A 21,768-nucleotide genomic window follows, 5' to 3' on the forward strand; every position below is an offset into this window, starting at 1 on the left:
ACCGGTGCTCCGACATATCGTGTAGCTAAGAACTCCGCAGATTTCTTACGTCGATTGGAGGGATAGAGTTTGAATGACTCTAATATTTTAGTCAGTTTTGATGTGGTTTCTCTTTTCACTCGCGTTCCTCTCTCTGATTCGTTCCAGCTAATTGAGGTTAGGTTTGGTGTCGAGTTAACAAATTTGTTTCGACATGTGCTGACTTCTAACTACTTTTTATTCAATGGTCAGTACTGCGAACAGACTGATGGAGTTGCAATGGGGAGCCCGTTGTCACCTATTGTGGCCAATTTGTCTATGGAGGACTTTGAGGAACGTGCATTGGAGTCAGCGACCTTGAAACCCGCGAAACCATATATGTAGACGATACTTTTGTTGTTTGCCCACAACGTAGTGAGAATTTAAACCGGTTTCTGGAACACCTGAATTCAGACCACCTGAATATTCAGTTCACTATGGAGGTGGAAAAGAATGGATGCCTTCCTTTCCTTGATGTGTTGTTCAGAAGGAAAACTGATGGTACGTGGGCACATTCTGTTTATAGGAAGCCTACTCACACAGACTTGTATCTGCGAGCTGATAGTTGTCACCATCTAACTCAGCATGAAGGAGTACTTCGCACCTTGGTTCACAGGGCCCACGTTATCTCTGACCCTGAAAGTTTGGCAGGTGAGCTATCACATCTCGAAGTCACCTTTCGTCAGAAAGGTTTTAGTGAGAGGCAGATCAAACGTGCTATACGCCATCAGCATTGTGTGCAACGGGTGAGTGACGATAGCAACGAAGTGGCACCTAAGTCTACGGCCCTTTTGCCTTACGCAGGAAGCATTTCCAACAGGATTGGCCGCATTTTGCCTAAATATGATGTGAAATGTGTTTTTCAACCACCTTCTACGATTAAGGCCCTGTTGGCGTCCGTAAGAGATGATCTTGGTTTCCTTAAGGCTGGGGTCTATCGTATTCCTTGCAATTGTGGCTTGTCATATATTGGTCAGACAATCAGGACTGTGGAAGACCGGTGTACTGAACATAAGCGTCACACACGCTTACAACAGCCGAGCAAATCCGCTATTGCAGAACATTGCCTTGACACCGGTCATCCTATGGAATACAACACGGAGATTCTGGCTTGCACGTCCAGCTATTGGGATAGTGTTATTAAGGAAGCTGTTGAAATCAAACTATCAAGCAACCTTATAAACAGAGATGGTGGATTTTGTTTAAATGCTACTTGGGATCCGGCTCTGTCTCTCATCAAAAAACAGAGGGACAGAAATAGTGCTACCTCACCTGTTGATTAATAGTCACTATTGATATTTCTGATGTTGGTTATCTTTGGTTGTGTGTTGACTCTGAGGTTACTTGTTCTGTGTGTGGTATCTTCCTTGTTTCTCCCCTGTGAACCGAGGTATTAATTTCCCTTGCACATTGCTTCCTTCTTGCAGTTGTGCCTTGAGAATGGCAGGGTGTGCTCCTGTCGAAATATCGGCGGTCGTCGACGACGTCCCCGGCAGCAAACCTGTAAGTTATTTGAACCTCAGGAGATTATTTTGCTGTAGCCTATAAGCAACTGACTTATAATCTTCAGAAATATCTTCATAATTTTCTTCATAAAGCGACAAGCCACAAAATTGTCGGCGAGTACTATTCGGCGATCATTTCACGTATCTTCGCCACCTCACTCACTGTACAGGAACAGTTACGGCAGAGGTCTGCAATTAGACCATACTCCACTAACTAAACATGCACATGCAGAAGGGCTTTTTTGACAGTAGTGTCCCATATTATTACAGAAGACTAGTTAAAACTAGAATTACATGTCCTACTAATATATGTCCGAAATCAAATTGCTGTTGATGTATGGCTCATGTGAGCTATGTCCAGTATGGTCATCACTCAGTGGAGTATGCTATCTTCCTGTTAACGTTCTCTGCTCCTTTCTTATTGGCTGAATTTGTCTGACTTGAGTACTTAGTACTCTTACTGCAATGATGCTGTCAGACGTAGCATTTACTTCTACAGTTCCACACATGTAATTTTGAAGTTGTACTGGCTCACTGCAAGATTTGCATTTCCGTGAAATGTGAACGTTGCAAACAGCACAGTGGAATGCGTACAACGTTAACAGCGCAGTGAAGTCCAATAATTCCATTAGGGGCATGGCAGGTGCGGTATTCTGCTATGATTTAGGCTACAGATTTAATCAACAGAAACGCGTAATGAACCCCAAATAACATCTTCAATACCGCAGTGCGTCTTTTTTATTGAGAAGAAGAGCTAAGAAGATAAGTGGAAAACAAACTGAGCAATTCCTGTAGTAAAAACGAACAATTACTATAGAACAGATTGAAACATATCTCGACAAGTATTTCTTGTTAACCAGCTCTGTGTCCTATATGAATGCCCATTATGTTGTTATTGAATGAAAAGTTACCGCAGATCAAGAATTTCTAACAAGAGTAATTCATTTTATTCAGCAATAACTTTACTATGATATTAATGGTGCTTACAGCGGTTAACGTATCTGCTGATTGTGAGATCAGTCAACTCTAATAACTTTCGTAGCATCTAGCAGTACAAATGACGATCCCTAAACGTACAGAAGTACACTACGCTTCCTATTCAGGTATGAACATCACAGAGTTCAATGCGTCTGCACTCTGATTAAATTATTTATTGTTGGAAAATGTGTTAATATTTCAGTTTGTTATTACGATTTTGGTTGTTACTGCAGTGAGATTGTTTATAAGTCACGTAACAGAGAGAACTGTAAAAACAATGTAACAACACTATGCGAATTATAAGCCACATACGTTCGATATCTTGAAAACACAGTAAAACATAACCAAATTCTCATGGAAAATTATTTGTGAAAACAAATATGCTTTTAGCTGGCCCTTTAGCTGCAGCTTTTCAGCGTGCTGGTTTATGTATAATGTTAACTTTTTGTAATGAAAGTCGTCCTCCTTTAAACTTAGTGCAGAACAGAGCCTAATTCCACACAACACCTTAAAATGATAAAATGACTGGCAAATTCTTTACTGAACTGCCTGGTCCTGGCCTCCAGCTTTGCTAGAAGAAAAATTATTAAATAATCTGCGAGGACAATAACGCGCCTACAAAACAATAATGTGAATTTTAAATGTTCCGCGTAATGGCTGCTGACTGCAACGCTCCAGCGATGCTGTTTTTTCTGCGCTGCAGACAATGCCAGAATTCTGGAAACTGGGATTATTTCACATAGGTTTAACACTTCTACAAATAACACTCAACTCACACTTTAACTTATTATATATCTGACATCAGCTCAGTAAATTTTGTTACATTACAATACAGATCTGGATAAGCAGGACGACAGCCACAGAGAAAGAGAGAGAGAGACAAAGACAGAGAGAGAGAGAAAAAGAGATAGAGAAAAGCTTTACGCATATAAATCGATTGAAGACCGCAGATGAACGCTTATAAGGACAATGAAGCTTTCATTTTTCAAATACGTAATTATTGTCTTTGTTTTTAAAGTATTATTTTTGTAATTGTTAGTATAAAGTCTTTATGCATTTCATAGTCACATAAGTTTTTCTCACAGTTTTTCTGCGTCTCATTTCACTTGCAAAAAATATAATTATATTACATATTGGTAAAGGGACGCCTTAAGAAGAAAACATTAACCATAATTTCACTCTACTGTTAAGAGTTCAAAACATGTGCATCGACTGTCTGCAATGATATTTACAATCCCACTTGTGTTTGAGTGTGATTCATCTGTGTGATAACCGCTGTGTCTCTAGTGCCATCAAGATATAGGTGCTTAAGGATTCACGCGATAGGTGCAGAGTCCACGCAAAATGACACCAGTGACTCACAGCTCTGGTAACTCCGAGGTTAAAGTCCGCCGCTGGCTTGGAACAGGGAATCCGCACAAAACGCCGACTCACGGTGGTACCGGCTCCGTGTGACCTACATCCGCTATATAACAGCCGCCCGCGCTGCCCTTTCTCCGTAGTCACTGGACGACGACTGGAAACACAGGCAGCAAGCAGGACCGCTCTGTTGACTGGCATTTCAGAACAATACCGCCGAGAAAACTCAGCAAGTGCAAAGTAAGTGGGACGAAGCCCCGCACAGATACCGTCGTAAGCTTTATCTACTTCTTTCGTTATCGCCCATATTTGTGTATGTGTTTGTATTTGTATTGTTGATCTAGACGTTTCAGAGCTAAAGCTGAAATTTCATTGTTAAAACAAGAGCAGAAAATGCTTTAACGAAGGATTTTCTGCAACAATAACTACAGTTACACTATTTTACACATCTTTCCATAATTTTTTTCAATGCGATGTAACATTTGAAGAAAAATAATAATTTTTCCTCTTTATTTGTTTATAAAATAAGTTAAAAGACTGAACTGTATCAGGTAAGGCCCACCCTCATGCTTACTGCGAGTCATGTCATCGTATTCTGATGTGTTTGTGAAATATTAGGCGATTCCATATTAGTTGGAACGTGAGTGGCATTACATCTACATCTACATCTACATGAATACTCTGCAAATCACATTTAAATGCCTGGCAGAGGGTTCATCGAACCACCTTCACAATTCTCTATTATTCGAATCTCTTATAGCATGCGGAAAGAATGAACACCTATATCTTTCCATACAAGCTCTGATTTCCCTTATTTTATCATGGTGATCGTTCTTCCCTATGTTGGTCGGTGTCAACAAAATATTTTCGCATTTGGAGGAGAAAATTGGTGATTGGAATTTCGTGGGAAGATTCCGTCGCAACGAAAAACGCCTTTCTTTTAATTATTTCCAGTCCAAATCCTGTATCATTTCTGTGACAGTCTCCTCCATATTTCGCGATAATACATAAAATGCTGCCTTTCTTTGAACTTTTTCGATGTACTCCGTCAGTCTTATATGGTAAGGATCCCACACCACGCTGCAGTATTCTAAAAGAGGACTTACAAGCATAGTGTAGGCAGTCTCCTTAGTAGGTCTGTTGCATTTTCTAAGTGTCCTGCCAATAAAACACAGTCTTTGGTTAGCCTTCCCCAAAACATTTTCTGTGTGTTCCTTCCAATTTAAGTTGTTCGTAATTGTAATACCTGGGTATTTAGTTAAATTTAGGGCTTTTAGATTAGACTGATTAATCTTGTAACCGAAGTTTAACGAGTTCCTTTTAGCACTCATGTGGATGACCTCACTTTTCATTATTTAGGGTCAACTGCCATTTTTCACACCATTCAGATATCTTTTCTAAATCTTTTTCAGTTTGTTTTGATCTTCTGATGACTTTATTAGTCGATAAACGACAGCGTCATCTGCAAACAACCTAAGACGGCTGCTCAGATTGTCTCTCAAATCGCTTATATAGATAAAGAACAGTGAAGGGCCTATAACACTATCTTGCGGATCGCCAGAAATCAATTCTGTTTTACTCGATGACTTTCCGTTAATTACTACGAACTGTGACCTCTCTGACAGGAAATCACAAATGCAGGCATATAACTGAGACGATAATCGATAAACATGTAATTCCACTATGAGTCGCTTGTGTGGTACAGTGTCAAAAGCCTTCAAGAAATCCAGAAATACGGAATCAATCAATCTCTTGTCAATAGCACTCAACACTTCAGGTGAAAAATGAGCTAGTTGTGTTTCGCAGGAATGATGTTTTCTGGACCCACGTTGAGTGTGTCAACAGACCACTTTCTTTGAGGTAATTCATAATGTTCGAACACAATATCCAACATCCTGCTGCATATCAACAGTAATGATATGGGCCCGTAATTTTGAGGATCACTTCTACTACCCTTCTTGTAGACAGATGTGACCTCTGCCTTTATCCAAGAACTGGACACAATGTTTTGTCCAGGGATCTATGATGCACTATAGTTAGATGAGCGGCTAACTTGGCCACAAATACAGTATGGAGTCTGACAGGGATTCCGTCAGGGCAAGGAGCTTTGTTCAGTTTCAATTATTTCAGCTGTTTCTCAAGACTAACCCAAAATGCATTTATTTTTTAGTGGTTGTTGTTACGATCTAATTAAAGTTAGAAAGGGAGTCTCAGACATATTTCTTGTTATTGTTAGCACCAAACTTCACAAACCATGGCTCTTGATTTCACAGTGGTTTGCCAGTAGTACTTAATTAACATTTAATTTCCTGTTCCTCACAAATAGGACTTTCATACTCTCCCTGATATCAAAGAGAGATGGTCTAGGTCTTTCGATAGGTCTTCGTTCTAGAATATGTTCTGTACGCACGTGGACGATTTTTTTTCCTGACTGCAAAGTGAATGTCCAAGACAACAACATGCCACAGTTTCAATTTCACATATTTGGTTTTCAGTTAAACTGTAGATTTCTGTGTCTGTTAGTTTTCTCCATTCTGCTGTATTTTATGATTGATTGTTCCACATACATTTCTAATATATTCCTTTCTAAACCGAGCGAGGTGGCGCAGTGGTTAGCACACTGGACTCGCATTCGGGAGGACGACGGTTCAATCTCGCGTCCGGCCATCCTGATATAAGTTTTCCGTGATTTCCCTAAATCGCTCCAGGCAAATGTCGGGGTGGTTCCTTTGAAAGGGCACGGCCGACTTCCTTCCCCATCCTTCCCCAATCCGATGAGACCGATGACCTCGCTGTTTGGTCTCCTCCCTCAAAACAATCCAATCCAATTCCTTTCTAAGATTTTTAATTCAACCAATGCTGATTTCGTTAATGCCCAAATACCACAAGTGAACGAGAATACAACTACGGTGCGTGTTTTATACACAGATTGATTTAGCTGCCTCTGCCGTTCGTTTTAGGCACGCTGCACTACGTCTGTACCAGGGGTGGTGTCCAAATAGGCGGCAGACACATAGTCGATGTCCGTTCCCTCCCAGATCAATGGACCACCCTGTACAATGTCTGATGCGTGGAATAAGCTTACAGAGATATCCAATGCCTTTATGACTATATCACTAATTACAGAAGAAAGCTTGAAGACACCTAGATAAGTACAAATAAAACCAAGATATATCTTGGTACAAAAATATCGTGTAACCTACGATTAATCCTCACTTGTATTTTTAAAGTACGATTTCGTTTGCTAACTCTCGGCCAAAGCTCATGGAGGACACCTATATCGACGACATGGCTGTCATCTGTGTGGATACTGTTCCTGACACAGACATACTGCAGGTTACATAAAACGAATCGGTAGGGCCAGCTGAATCAATTTGTATGTGTATCTTTAAATTATGAATAACACTGGAAAGAAACACATAATTGCTTTCTGTATTCAGATGTTTTTGCCTTATTTGATACTACTGCCTGTTTACCATGGTTACAAAGTAAGAGAAGTGTTTTACTTTTTCATCTTTTTGTGAAGGCAGTTTTAGGCATGTGCTGCGTTAGTTCGCCATGTGATGGCAAAGTACTTGGTTTTATCTGTACTTGTTTGCAATCATCTAGAAAGTAAACTATTGTACAACACTGAACTGCGTGAAATATTTCTTTAGACATTTTTTACTAAAGTTACATGACGGTATTTTTAAGCTGTGTCCTAGTTTCCTTCCCAGAGGCGTTGATGTCTTCTACAAAGTTGAAAAGCGGAGATAGAGTAGCATCTCCCTGTCTGAATCCTGAAGTAGCAAAGAACATTTGTAACAGACTTTTTTATACCACGGCTATAAAATCAGGGATTTCTGTGCACGTTTTCTGAAGCAGCATTAATTTATCTGGAATTTTAAATTGTTTCAGCGTGAGAGATAGGCAAAGACACGGATTTAGTGGGGAAGTGGGGTTGACTGGTTGTACACTGAAAGTCGAACAGTCCTTACTACGAAAGTGTATTGATTTTCAGTAGCCCAGCAACATTTTTTACACGTGGGCTGAACAGTCAACACCATGCCCTATCATTTGATTTACTTTGCTAAAGGCAGTTGTTAGTCTCTTCCTTTAGTTAAGACCCAACAATCACTAGTTATTCCGTTTCATCTAGCACTGAAATCCTATTGGTTGCTTTCCCAACAGTCACTTACAACAGCTTATGCAAAGACAATACCAAAAAGAATTTAAACGACAAAATTAAAACAATTTTCTGAAGCAACCTCCATTGAACAAAATTGAATTTCAATCCCGTAAGTTCAAATTAAATAAGGTCAGACAATACTAAAAGACAGTTCCTTTACAATAACCTATAAACTAACAATTCCAGATGACACCTGCCATTAAATTTCCAAGAGTTAAATCAGTCTGCCAAAAGCATTTATGAGAGTGATTGATAAATATTTTAACCGAAGCTCACACAGAAAATGATCAGCTTAAGTTCTCGGCGGATTACTTACAGGTAGTTAACCAAAAGACATTCAACTCATGAAATTCAATTTACCAAGAACAGTTACTAACATACTAATTTGAGAGTTGTCCACTATTTCTGGTAATTACTACACTGTGCAAATACACACAGTCCTCAAACAATAAAAATGTCAGAACACTATAGAACCGTACACAGTGTGATGTTACAATAACAGAGAAGACAACTTTTTCTGAAAGTAGCATGTACAAATTAACCTTCCTTAAATTTTCTTAAAGTCCGCAGCTCGTGGTCGTGCGGTGGCGTTCTCCCTTCCCACGCCCGGGTTCCCGGGTTCGATTCCCGGCGGGGTCAGGTATTTTTCTCTGCCTCGTGATGACTGGGTGTTGTGTGATGTCCTTAGGTTAGTTCGGTTTAAGTAGTTCTAAGTTCTAGGGGACTGATGACCATAGATGTTAAGTCCCATAGTGCTCAGAGCCATTTTTGAAAGTTGCTTAACATCTACCCACCCCTCTGACCGGTCGGGCCTTTGTAATACTCGTACCACACTTCTCAGATCTCACTACCAGAACAAGTCCTTCTCGACGAATACAGAAGGTTACAGTTCGCATCTTATTTCCACCAAAGTAATTTATTCTTTACCTAGGTTGTCAGTATTTCTCCATCTATTAGGAGATCAGTTTCACAACACAGTTCTTCGAGGTCCTAGGCAAGATCACTTCATCTCACCTCTCGTTTTCAATGATGAAAAGTTCCAAAAGCGACACTCCATCATTCTTTACAAGATGGCTACCATGGCGTTCCGTCTTCCTCCTTAGAACTAGCGGAAGTCAGTGAATGTGATTACCTTCATACACGCACGCTCCTTTGCTCCCAGCAGCCTCACCAAAGCACGTCCTCTCGCTAGCGTTACACCTGCAAACTTCTGCGAACGCAGCGCTACTTGCCACCCTCGTCCGCGAGCGCTCTCTTTCTCTCTCTAGCCTCTCACGCCTCCTCCATTCCGTCAAAGACATTTTATGAAGACAAACCAGTCAATCGATCCAAGCGGAAATCCCGAACCATCTAACATAGTTCAGTCAGCCACTGACAGTTTCTAATAGTAATGTTAACTGCTTTTCTAGAGAATACTAAAAGCCTGTGCACATCCAGGACGTTTCCAAATGAGGATTCATAAAATTAACTGTTTAGCTGTCTTTATTTCTGATCATATTTCCTCAGAAGTTTATACGGTGCACAAAAAAGTAAAATGCTCCTTATCGTCCACAATTATGCTTTCCCGGCTATCTTCATTGCAGATCCCTTTTGTTGCAGCGCGTTGGCAGCTTGCAGTGAGAGCTAGCAGGTGGATTCGCTACTGTGCATCGCCGTCAGCATGGAGCCGCTGTTGGGCTGTTGGCTGAATGACCTGCTGGCCGTGTTGCTGGTGGCAGCGTCCGCCGCCTACGCCTGGTTTTCGCGCCGCTTCACCTACTGGAGCAGGCGGGGCGTGCCGCAGGCGGAGCCGCAGATCCCGTTCGGTAACCTCAGGCGGAGCTTCCTGGGGCAGACACGCCTCGAGTTCGTAGTACAGGACATCTACAACCAGTTCAAAGGTTAGGCCCACTCTACTCTCACCCCACGTACAAAGTAAGAGCTTGCTTGTGTCTCACTAAATACACTGTAGGTAAGCTTCACACACCACGAATATACCACCTTAATTGTGATTGTAAGCTGGTCTGTACCGGCGAGACGGAACGCCTTGTCAAAACTCATGGTGGAGGACAAGTGGTATATACAGCCTGGTCAACATACTGAATTACCAGGGGCTGAAAATAATGAGAAGTGGGATGACTCCAGACAGTTTAAACAACCACGTGTTTTTGACATGCAGCCGCTCACCGATACAAAATAAATCAGAGTGGCTGTCGAATACCGAACAGGTTACTGGTATGTTTTAGGATTTGAAGAAGTTATTTGACTGTATAAATCGTTTTATCCTCATAAGTAAATTAGAATATTACTGTGCAACAGAAAACGCCTACGTCTTTGACAACACACAAAGGGTGTCAATACGAAAGAGACCTGTATTAAGCTATCATTCACCTGGAAACTAATTACGTGTGGCATGCCAGGAGCTTCTAAATTAAGAACCATATTTTTCTAATGTATATCAATGACTTTTCATCAATAACCTTACCCAATGTCAAGTTTGTTTCATTTGGGAATAATACAAACATTATGATACGCAGAAAATTTAGTATAGTCCTAGAAATATTGATTAATGAAATTTTCACGGACATTAATAATTTGTTACTATCCAGTTATTTGTCATTAAACTTTGAAAAGACACCGAATGCAATTGAGAATTTGTAAGATGTTTCCCGCCGCTATATGCCTAAAATATGACAATAGTGTTAAATTCTTGCGATTATAGTTCGATAATAATTTCAACTGGAGGAGAATGTTACACACCTGCTGAAATGCCTAAAGAAACCTCTGTTTGCAGTTTGAACATTGTCAGACGAAAGTGGATTAAAATAAAAAGGCTAGCATGCGTTGCCTACTTTCACTCTATGATCTCATGTGGGGTTATTTTTTTGCGATAACTTATCAAGTCATGCTAAAGCTTGAAAGTCGCTAGCTCTATATGTCCTTATCTCTTGTTTTCTATTAAAAATCTCGTGCTTGTACTTCTGTTAACTTTACTATTTCAGAGATCGCCTAAACTTTATTTTTTTTTTATTATTGGTCCCGTGCGCTACAAATAACTTACTTGGTCTTTCTGCAGCCACTGCTTGGTCTGCTGCATTCCATTATTTAACAAAAACATTACAAAACCTATTATTCACGCTGAGTGCAATGCATGTTCTGTATGGCGGCTCCTGCTGTTACTGCGACTGCTGCTGCTTACTACAGCTACGTATAATTCAAGAGAAAGTGTTTGGTCAAATATAAACTCGATAAATGATAACCCAAACAAGAAAACTATATTCTGAAAGCGATTCTTTCTCATTCAGTTAACAAAACGCTAGGAGCTCTTTGAACAATCACTTCGTTTGTAAATCTGCCTCCAGTTGCATTAAAGCAATATTACAAATTAATAAAAATCTTGAGACAGACAGAAATAATTCTCATTTGAATACATAGTGAAACAATTCCCTGACAGTTACAAAAGAAATCAATGACAAAAATTAATACTTAATCTAACAATGGTTTACCTTAAGAATTCAACTCCTATCATTATCAAAATTACCGTCTGCTGCTACGCACATACACAAACCCTTTTCTTTAAATAAATAAGCGCGCTGCAAATTATAAAAAATATCAACTCAATACCAAATCCTGTGTTGCTGCTGGCGGACACGGCAGTACGGCAGCTCGGCGATGTCCCCTCGCCCAACACACGTGCGCAACCACAGCAGGCGGGCTCCTACACTGGCTTCAAAACTGCCACTAATTAATCCGTGCGCTGCGAGGCGCGACAACAATATCTTAGATTCCAGAGCTTGTTTATGCGCGCGACCAACCTTTACATCCTATGAGAGTATTGCCAACTCTCAAGCTTTACAACACAAAAAACGTGTAATAAGAATTACTGTGCTGTGAACTCAAGATAGTCCTACGGGGGTCTGTTTAGAGAACTAGGGGTACTAACTTCTGCTACAGTAAATAAGCATAATCTCTACAAAGAGTTTCAGTCTCTTAATTTGGTCCAGAAAGTTGTCCATTATTCATAATCACACATTTTCAATAAATTGTCAGTAGCCATAAGGAGTTTAATTGCTGATAAAGTTCAGTTTAACAGGAGGATTTACTGGTGACCGACTCCTTCTAGTCCAATGATGAATTTTTTAGCAGAACCGAATGATGTGTATATGTTACTAATAATATCAAATAATGCGAGTACTGCGTACAATCTAACTTCTGTACAAATTCAGTGCTGTAATGCGACCATTGTAAATAAGTGTTACAAAATGATTTTTATATTCGTTCTTACAAATCCCAATAACCTGAGAATTATCATACACATTTACATGTTTTGTGACAAGTTTGTTATTATCTTTTAAATGAAATTATATTTCGGATTTTTTGACTTATTTCACATTCATAAGGAGCATTTCACTAGGGATATCTGGAAGGAATATTAGTGAATCTGTTTTTCAATGTAAATATTTATTAGGTGTTTGTGTTTCCTGACATGTTCTACATTCTGGAATTTCTCCTCACCGTGCATCTATTGGAGCAAAAAGTATATCTAATTTAATTTCGCTGATCAACGTAAGCGGCGATTAGATTTACAGGCTCCGTTTCTTTCCAATTGAAAGTGACGATGGTTACCCAGTCAGTTTCAGCTGCAGTATCAGAGACGCAGTAGCATGTGCAGGGTGAACGTCGGCTCCATTGACAAATTTTCGGAGGTTTTCAGGGCCAATGTCGGATCTATCAGAACACTTTGAAGTTTTCCAATCATTATTCTGCGCGGTACTTTTTTTATCACTTTCTCACGTTCCATATATAATTGCTGATTGCTGTCTTTCCTGTACTGCAGGTGAGAGGTACGTGGGAATGTACCAGTTCGGTATACCAACACTGGTCCTGAGGGATCCGGACTTCATCCGGCTGCTGCTGGTCAAGGACTTTGATTCGTTCCGCGACAGAGGTGTCCCCCACAACGAACAAGAACCGCTGAATCACAACCTGTTCTTCATGAACGGCGCCAAATGGAAGAGGATGCGGGCCAAGATGACGCCCACGTTTACGTCGGGAAAGCTGAAAATGATGTGTCAGGTCAGTAGTTGCTGAGCACTGTATATGACGTAAACCTTACACCTATTCCCAACAACAACTAATCGTCACTCCTCGCGTTAGTATCATGAAAAGTTGAAACATAGCCGACATGCACACATCTAGTTGCGTCTTCCAATCTTCTAAAACCTGGTACTAGTCAACATCAAGAGACGTTGGTAAAATTGCAGCAAAGAGCCAGTGAGGTAATGTACCTTCTTATGTGTTAAATCACTGTAAATGATGGTGCGAATTAATTGTGGTGAAAAACTCTGGCTCCAGAAGAAAGACTCACTAACGATTAGACTTTCGTTTTCTGTACAGTACATGCCGTGGCACTTTGTTGCCGTGAGGGACATGGCGTTCCTTGTGGTCTTCAACATCGCAGCAAAGAACTACTCTCTGACGATCTGAAAACACAAATGCTACATATAAGAAATGGTATCAGCCACTCACCGAATGCATGCCCAGATTTTGTAGAGAGCGATAAATATTGGAGTATCCAGCGCAGATTATGACTTGGACGGTTAGTCCGCAAATGTTTCAACTAAGATCCTATAACATGCGCATATCCTGATCACTGCATTGGGGCTAGAAGAGCAAGCTGCTTGAAATGGCAGGAAATACAGTAATATGAATAGCTACATTCGGTTTTATACGCCAATATTCGAAACATCAGGGACAGGAACCTTTTGAGGGTATAATCGAGTGCATTTCGAGTGTAGGATAAGATTACATTCCGCTTCCTGTATTGTTATTATTTCTACAGTTGGTGAACTGGGATAAATAGCTTGGAATACTAAACGGAAGCTGCAAATCCAGATTACCTTCGAAGACAACGAAATGAAAGATTGGTACTGTATCGAGGATGAGACTGAGTAAGACTTCAGTTCCTCATTCATCCTATCAGCTGGAGCCTAGTGTCCACTTCTTTCACTTTAATCTGAACATTCAGACAGAAATAGAGATCAAAAGTCTAGCTAAATCACGGAAGACTGTCCTCGCCTAAGAGACAGTATCAGCCTTTTAACCAATACTTTCCTAAAATAATCATAATAATCAATATCATCAACCATTAACAATATTGCACACGATCCCATTCTGTGACTGCTCGAACGGTCCAGTTAACCTGTGGTATGAGCTTCCTAAATCTGTCCTACCTCTGAGTTGTTACTGGTGCACTTTATGTGGCAAAGTATTCTTTTCCGTCCCAACAACATGCTAATGTCATACAGTTTCGTACAGTTGCAACATTATTTACACTTGCCTTTGTTTCATTATGGGCAATGGGCTTGCCGCAGTGGATACACCGGTTCCAGTGACATAACCGAAGTTCAGCGCTGTCGGGCGTGGTCGGCATTTGGATGGGTGACCATCCAGGCCACCATGCGCTGTTGCCATTTTTCGGGGTGCACTCAGCCTCATGATGCCAACTGGTGAACTGCTCGACTGAATAATAGCGGCTTCGGTCAAGAATACCATCAAACGGCTGGGAGAGCGGTGTCCTGACCCCACGCCCCTCCTATCCGCACCCTCCACTGAGGATGACACGGCGGTCGGACGGTCCCGGTAGGCCACTCGTGGCCTGAAGGCGGAACGCTTATTATTATTATTTGTTTCATTAGATTTTCACACGCTGTCATTCCTTTAGTGGAACGAAAAATTAAATGTGGGAAACTATACTTTTCTACTTTTCTTTAATACTCAGCTTACTGATCTGTGATTATCTCTTTAGACGATGCAGGACTGCGGCCGTGAGATGTTGGAGGTGCTGGCAGATCCAGCGACCCGTGGGGCGGTGGTGGAGATGCGGGAGGTGTCCGCCAGGTACGCCACGGACATCATCGCATCCGTCGCTTTCGGCGTCGAGTGCAACTGCCAGAGGAACCCGGAGGCTGAGTTCCGACAGTGGGGGCGCAAGGCGTTCGAACCATCGCTCAAGTTCAGGATCGCCCGGTTCATGCACGCCTTTGTTCCGACTGTCGCCAGGGCACTCAGGTGAAAGATCTTCCCATTATGTCAGCCGTTGCTCCATAGCGCATTCTGTGTTTCGTCTGTGTAACTCTCAGTATTACCCACAGAGTTGGTGCCGGAACCGAAGAAGTGTCCGCATTCTTCCGAAACATGGTCAGAGAGACAGTGGAGTACAGAGAGAAGTACAACGTAACGCGAAACGACTTCATGCACCTGCTGGTACAGCTGAAGAACAAGGGCTTCATCGATGACGAAAAGACGAAGACAATCAAGGACGGTGCCAAGGACACCGACAATTGGAGTAAGTTAGGGCACCTTAACATAACTGACGTATTGCGTGACAAGGAAGAAGGGCAGTAACTATTCAGGGAACATATTTCGGAAGTAACTGTTGATAAATCACTGACTTGTCAGTTTACCCGTGTTGATACTTACTTGAGAAAGTACATTTCATGTTGTAAATAAAGTATTCGTTTCAGGGTTGCGTCTGCAGTTACCATTTTTCTCATTCTCATTAACAAACAAATTCCTCAACTATGATGAGGGTAATTAGACCACGCCATCGGAATGTTTATTGCCGGCCACTGTGACCGAGCGATTCGAAGCGATTCAGTCAGGAACCTCGCGGCCGCTACGGTCGCAGGTTCGAATCCTGATTCAGGCATGGATGTGTGTGATGTCCTTAGGTTAGTTAGGTTTAAGTAGTTCTAAGTTATAGGCGACTGATGACCTCAGATGTTAAGTCTCATTCTGCTCAGATCCATTTGAACCATTTTTTGGAATATTTATTACGTCAAGTCAGCCAGATCGTCAACTCTTTAAGCATTTTAATTTGACATTCAGTTGCTTGTCACATTATTATGTTTTGTTACGATACTCAACGCTCTTCTGCCCTCTTTTCAGAGTTAACCATTATACCTAGTGTCTTCTAAACTCTATTCACTTGTGGTACTGGATGAAATGGATGAAACTCGGGCTTCATCTTTTATATGTCTCAGGCACCTTTTTTTTCGGTGGCGCTGAAGCAGTACTTTCCCGTTAGGTAAATGTTTTTTTTTGTTTTAACCCAAGTCTCTCTTCTATTCCATGTTTCTTTTTTATCAGATCTAATGTCGACTATGATTCTAAAATTTGCTTGGTGATTACTCCAGTTTCAGTGAATATCTTATAAGACACTTACTTTAATGTACCATTCAAGAGAAGGTATAACTAGGGTATATAGTTCTCCGATGGTGACTCATTTTGTCCTTCTGAAGGAAGGATGTTAACACTCCACGTTCATGTGCCGCAGAAGTAGCCAGAGACAGGGCATTTTTATAGCCGGGTATAAGTAATCAACCAAACATTGATCTTACCTGGCATACTACGATCGTAATGAAGAATGCCGGTTGCGATTTCTCCAGAAACGTAAACTAAGTGCACTCGCTGCATCATATTGCACGAAGAAAAGTATTACGTTTCGAAATGAATAATTTATCCGCAGATTAGCTTTAAATGGGTACAATTGAGGTTTGGTTTTACCGTGAATGGTATACATAACGACTGAAATAACAGCAGTCACCTTTTATTTTATTTCTACTACCCGTTTCCGCGAATGAATTCTCCATCATCACGTAGATATGTGTGGATAATATAAAAGGCGATCAAAATGAGGTGGCGCAGTGGTTACCACACTGGACTCGCATTCGGATGGACGATGGTTCAAATCCTCGTCCAGCCATCCCGATTTAGGTTTGCAGTGAGTTCTCTAAATCGCATCAGGCAAATGATGGGATGGTTCCTTTGAAAGGGTACGGCCGAGTTCCTTCCCCATCCTTCGCTAATCCAACTGGATCGATAACTTAGCGCCGACATGTAGGCAAGGAATTAGTGTGGCATTTTTGTCTTTCCCACATGCATACGATAAATGCGGGACCTTAAAGTATGGCAACCTTATTACCAAATGCTTCCAAATAGGACCAACGTGCTGTTATTCCTTTCTTGGCTGCCAAAGTAAAATCATCGGTACACATGCGTCGAAGAACGAAGAATGTTTATGGGGCAGCATGTTTTTCGAAAACCGCTGATGTGGAATGGTGCGCCAAGTTTCGTGCTGGTTGCAGTTCGTTACGTCACATGACACCAGCCATTCTGGGAGGTCGGTCTCATCCGTTACGGACAAGTGGGAGTCACTAAGGCAACCGCCTCTAGTCCTGATCTTTCCCAAGGTGATTATCAACCTTCAGTGCCTTGAAAAGAACCGTGAAGGGTCGACGTTTATTGTGAGTCGAAGATTTGCTACAGGCACTTTACTACTTCTTCCTGTAGCAGGGCATAATGTCTTACCAAACATAAATCTGCAATCTGCAACCTGATGTGTTCCCCCACCCTCACCTACCTTGGCCTCACTATTGACTGTCACCTCACCTGGATCCCTTATCTGCGCTCTATCCAATCCAAAGCCCATAACCACCTCTGACTCCTCAAACTCCTCTCTGGCCAGACATGGGGGTTGAACTCCTCTACCATCCTCCACACCTACAAATCCTTAATCCATCCCATCCACTGTTATGCCGGCCCTGCCTGAATATAAGCCCCCCCCCCCCCTCCCCAAAAAGTTCTATAAGTCCCTCAAGATCCTTCAGCGCCATGTACTTCACCTCGCCTTCCATATACACCTCCTGTCCTCCACGCTGATCCTCTACGACCTGATTCCTTTCCCCCATCTGCTCCTATCTGCATACTCTTCACCTCCTGATGCCTTGATCCTCCTCATCCCCGCATCCCCACATCCCCGCCCTCTGCTGTGCCATCACTGTTGTGTTCCCCCACCCTCCATCTCTACATCCCTCATTTCCTTTCCCAAGGTGGCTTCCATCAATTCCCCCTCCTGGATGATACCATCTCTCCCTCCATTTATCCCTCCTATCAACTGATCCTCACCTCTCCCTCCCATCCTCTGTCGTTTTTCTGTGCTCCCTCTCGCCCCCCCTTCCACCCAGTTTTTTCCCTGCCCACCCTATCTCTGCTTCCCTTCTCTCCCCAGAATTCTTTTACATTTCCCTCCTCTGCCTTTCCCCATTCCCTCTCGCATCTGCCCTGCCCCCCCCCCCCTTTATCAGTGCTCTCCCTCCGTCCGTTCCCTCCCCTTTCGTTTCCCCCCCCCTTTTTTCCCCTCATCTGTCATGTCCCCCCCGCCCCCAACTGCCCCTGGCTGTGGTGTGTCATCTTCGTGTCGACTTTTTAGTGCAGTGTTTCCAGTGATTGTTAAGTGTTGTTCATCTTTTACGAAATGTTGCGAACGAACATCATACTGTCGCTGGGTGTGAATTTTATATCTCTCATAAACGGAAACCAGACTGTCACCTTGTTTTTAATTGTCTGTCTACTATTTTACCTGTCTGCTTCCTGTGTATTTTATTAACATCGACCACCCTTTGTTTTATTTTTTAACTTTCAACATTTTTCCACCGTTTTACAGTTTAAGTCACCGTTTTACCACCTGCTTGTATTCTTTCTTATCTTCTTATGTTTTAAAAATTGTGTAGGCTGAAGAGCAGCATAGTAATCGTTGAACCGAAATTCAATAAAGGAAAAACAAAACCTCATGTTTAGCTGGGATGATTGCCTCAGTACTCACGGCAATCTTGCCTAACTATCATGCCGATTCTGGACTGTGCGACCTTCCAAAGGGAACTTTTTGATTGCCGCTAATATGACGCGAATGTGTTGTGTATATGACGTTGGGGTAATTTGTGTTACTGCTTCCAGTGGTCACCACCTGCTGTTTTCGTCGTGCTGCATCATATGCAGCATCACGTTCACGAGAGGAAAACGAGTCTGTGACCACTAGAGCCTGCGCCACAAGTTACTCCGAAGCTGTAAACGTAACACATAATTGTAGCATTAATTCACATGAATCCACCCGATGGCGGAGGTTTAAACCTCTTAAATGGGTAGTAAAAATGTAATAAAGTCTGACTGGTGAAAGCTAAGTTCTCGTTTCAATCATTATTTCCAGTTAACAATCTTTTCCATACACATAAGTTTTTGCTTTTATTGTTGTTGATTCTTTCCACAATTAGATATGTGCTCTAATCGTATCATAATTTTTCACTTGCTCAGTACAGGGGGCAGTGAGTTCTAGCCTAGTAACGGGAAAATCAAACATAATTTCCTGCAGAATTAGCAGTATGACTGGCAGACAAACTTCGGTTACATGGTACTGTGCTAAGAGGGCACTTTCTCTGGCTTACAGAGTTGTCTATAGACGAGGTGGCCGCACAGGCTTTCGTGTTCTTCCTGGCGGGCTTCGAGACGTCGTCGACGACGATGAGCTTCGCGCTGTACGAGTTGGCCCTCAACCCGGACGTGCAGAGGCGTCTACAGGAGGAAGTGGACGCCACGATGGAGAGGAACAACGGACAGCTGACGTACGAGGCCATTTCCGAGATGTCGTATCTCGACAAAGTAGTATCAGGTGAGGCTCTGAAATTCTATTCATTCCATGTTGTATATTTTGGCTTGCGAAAAAATTTTTGAATCGTTACTTCCTCGAGAGATCTTTGTCTCAGATACACTGGAACAGAACTCATGTGCGGTGTTGTAAGGAGACACTTTGTCACACCGCTTATTTAAAGAAAGTTTGATATTGTGTCTACCGTGCTCTTCCTCTTAGAGGTATGGGTATACTTAACATACTATTTCTTGTAGCTCTTATACAATCAGTGTAGGACTAATGCAATATGCTGCCATTAGTCTTAGTTCGGAGTTTCATGCATTCTTACTAACGTAATCTATGCTTCTGTGTTCGTTCTGTAATGTTCATTGTGTAAATTGTAATTTGACACTCCTGTTTATTTACATGGCCATCAGCTCATCATCGTCCTACGTAATATATAGGAACACGTGAACTCCTTGAGTGAAAAATTAAGAATCGTAACTCCGTGTTAGTTCGGATGTGCTAATTGCAATCAGAGCACATCCGATTTTTGTGCTGCCATCTCTCGTAGAGTCTAAATGTTTTGACTGCAGTTTACCCATCTTCAACTCCTCACCCATTCAGTAGTTCTACTATGACATGTTGTCGTTGTGGTCCTCAGTCCTGAGACTGGTTTTATGCAGCTCTCCATGCTACTCTGTCCTGTGCAAGCTTCATCTCCCAGTACTTACTGCAACCTACACCCTTCTGAATCTGTTTAGTGTATTCATTTATTGGTCTCCCTCCACGATTTTTACCCTCCGCGCTGCCCTTCAATACAAAACTGGTGATCCCTTGATGCCTCAGAATATGTCTGACCAACCGATTCCTTCTTCTAATCATGTTGTGCAACAAATTTCTCTTCTCCCCAATTCTAGTCAATACCTTCTCATTAGTTATGTGATCTCCCAGTACTTACTGCAACCTACATCCTTCTGAATCTGTTTAGTGTATTCATTTATTGGTCTCCCTCCACGATTTTTACCCTCCGCGCTGCCCTTCAATACAAAACTGGTGATCCCTTGATGCCTCAGAATATGTCTGACCAACCGATTCCTTCTTCTAATCATGTTGTGCAACAAACTTCTCTTCTCCCCAATTCTAGTCAATACCTCCTCATTAGTTATGTGATCTACCCATCTAATCTTCAGCATTCTTCTGTAGCACCACATTTCGAAAGCTTCTATTCTCTTTTTGTCTAAACCATTTATCGCCCAGGTTCCACTTCCGTACTATAACATATTTGACGCATAACTCGATTTGAAATTTCGTACCTAATGTCATGACCATATCTCCTGTGCGTTGCTGATGTCATTAGTAGTCAATGTTAAGTTCCTGCATACTAGAGTTTCTCTTGGGCGCTAGTCAGTTATTACCTGCAGGTAGCATAATAAGTCAAAACATGATTCATAATCGTTAAGGCTTTCGCGGCCACTTGTTGACAAACTGCCTATTGGCTTCTGTCTCGGGTTCTTCGGCATTGGAGGGTGAAGCTTTGACAATGCCAGCCACTCGTGCTGGCGAAACGAAACATGATTGTTAATCAGTTACACGCGTTTTATCTTACAGAAACGCTGAGAATGTATCCACCGGGGGCGATTCTGGCACGGAAGTGCACTCGCCGCTACAAGTTCCCCGATGGCGGGCCTGAGTTTGAAGAGGGAGCGACTGTTTTCGTCCCGGTCTACGGTCTTCACAACGATCCCCAGTATTTCCCAGAACCTCAAAGCTTCAATCCTGAGAGGTTCTCTGAGGAAGAGAAGGCAGAGAGGCATCCCTACGTATACCTTCCTTTTGGAGAAGGGCCACGAAACTGCATAGGTAAGTCCGAACACTGTCGTATCGGTATATAAACTGAGGTAACAAACGTCGTGGGACAGCGGTATGAAGATATACAGATGACTGTAGTATCCCTTACACAATACAAGGGCAGTGGATGTGGCGAAACTGTCAGTTTTATTCAAGTGATTCACGTGAAAAGGTGTTTGGCGTGACTATGGCGGCAGGTCGGGTATTAACAGATTTTTAACGCGGAATGGTAGTTGCAGCTAGATGCAGGGGACATTCCATTTCGGAAGCCTTTAGGAGATTCAGTATTCCACGATTCATAGTGTCAAGAGCGTACCGAGAGTAACAAATTTCAGGCATTAACTCTCACCACGGACAGCGCAGTGGTCGATTGCCACACTGCTTAAAATAATAGCAGAAATGAATGTTGGACGTACACAGAAAGTGTCCGTTAAGACAATGCACTG

The 21,768-nt window shown here is 42.1% G+C and overlaps 1 protein-coding gene across 2 annotated transcripts in view; it reads left to right on the forward strand.

Moving 5' to 3' along the window:
- Positions 1-3,977: 3,977 nt before the first annotated feature.
- Positions 3,978-21,768, forward strand: part of LOC126273116 (probable cytochrome P450 6a13) — a 73,202-nt gene continuing 55,411 nt past the window's right edge. Inside the window, exons 1-7 of one of the 2 annotated variants that reach the window (XM_049976568.1) lie at positions 3,978-4,100; positions 9,628-9,908; positions 12,845-13,083; positions 14,816-15,078; positions 15,162-15,355; positions 19,292-19,513; positions 21,083-21,334. In XM_049976568.1, coding sequence (XP_049832525.1) covers positions 9,689-9,908; positions 12,845-13,083; positions 14,816-15,078; positions 15,162-15,355; positions 19,292-19,513; positions 21,083-21,334 — 1,390 coding nt within the window. In that variant the 5' untranslated portion in view covers positions 3,978-4,100; positions 9,628-9,688. The remainder of the gene's footprint in view (positions 4,101-9,627; positions 9,909-12,844; positions 13,084-14,815; positions 15,079-15,161; positions 15,356-19,291; positions 19,514-21,082; positions 21,335-21,768) is intronic. The other variant, XM_049976567.1, reaches the window with a different exon arrangement.

The sequence above is a fragment of the Schistocerca gregaria genome, chromosome 5, assembly GCF_023897955.1.
Source record: "Schistocerca gregaria isolate iqSchGreg1 chromosome 5, iqSchGreg1.2, whole genome shotgun sequence".
Classification (NCBI taxonomy): domain Eukaryota; kingdom Metazoa; phylum Arthropoda; class Insecta; order Orthoptera; family Acrididae; genus Schistocerca; species Schistocerca gregaria.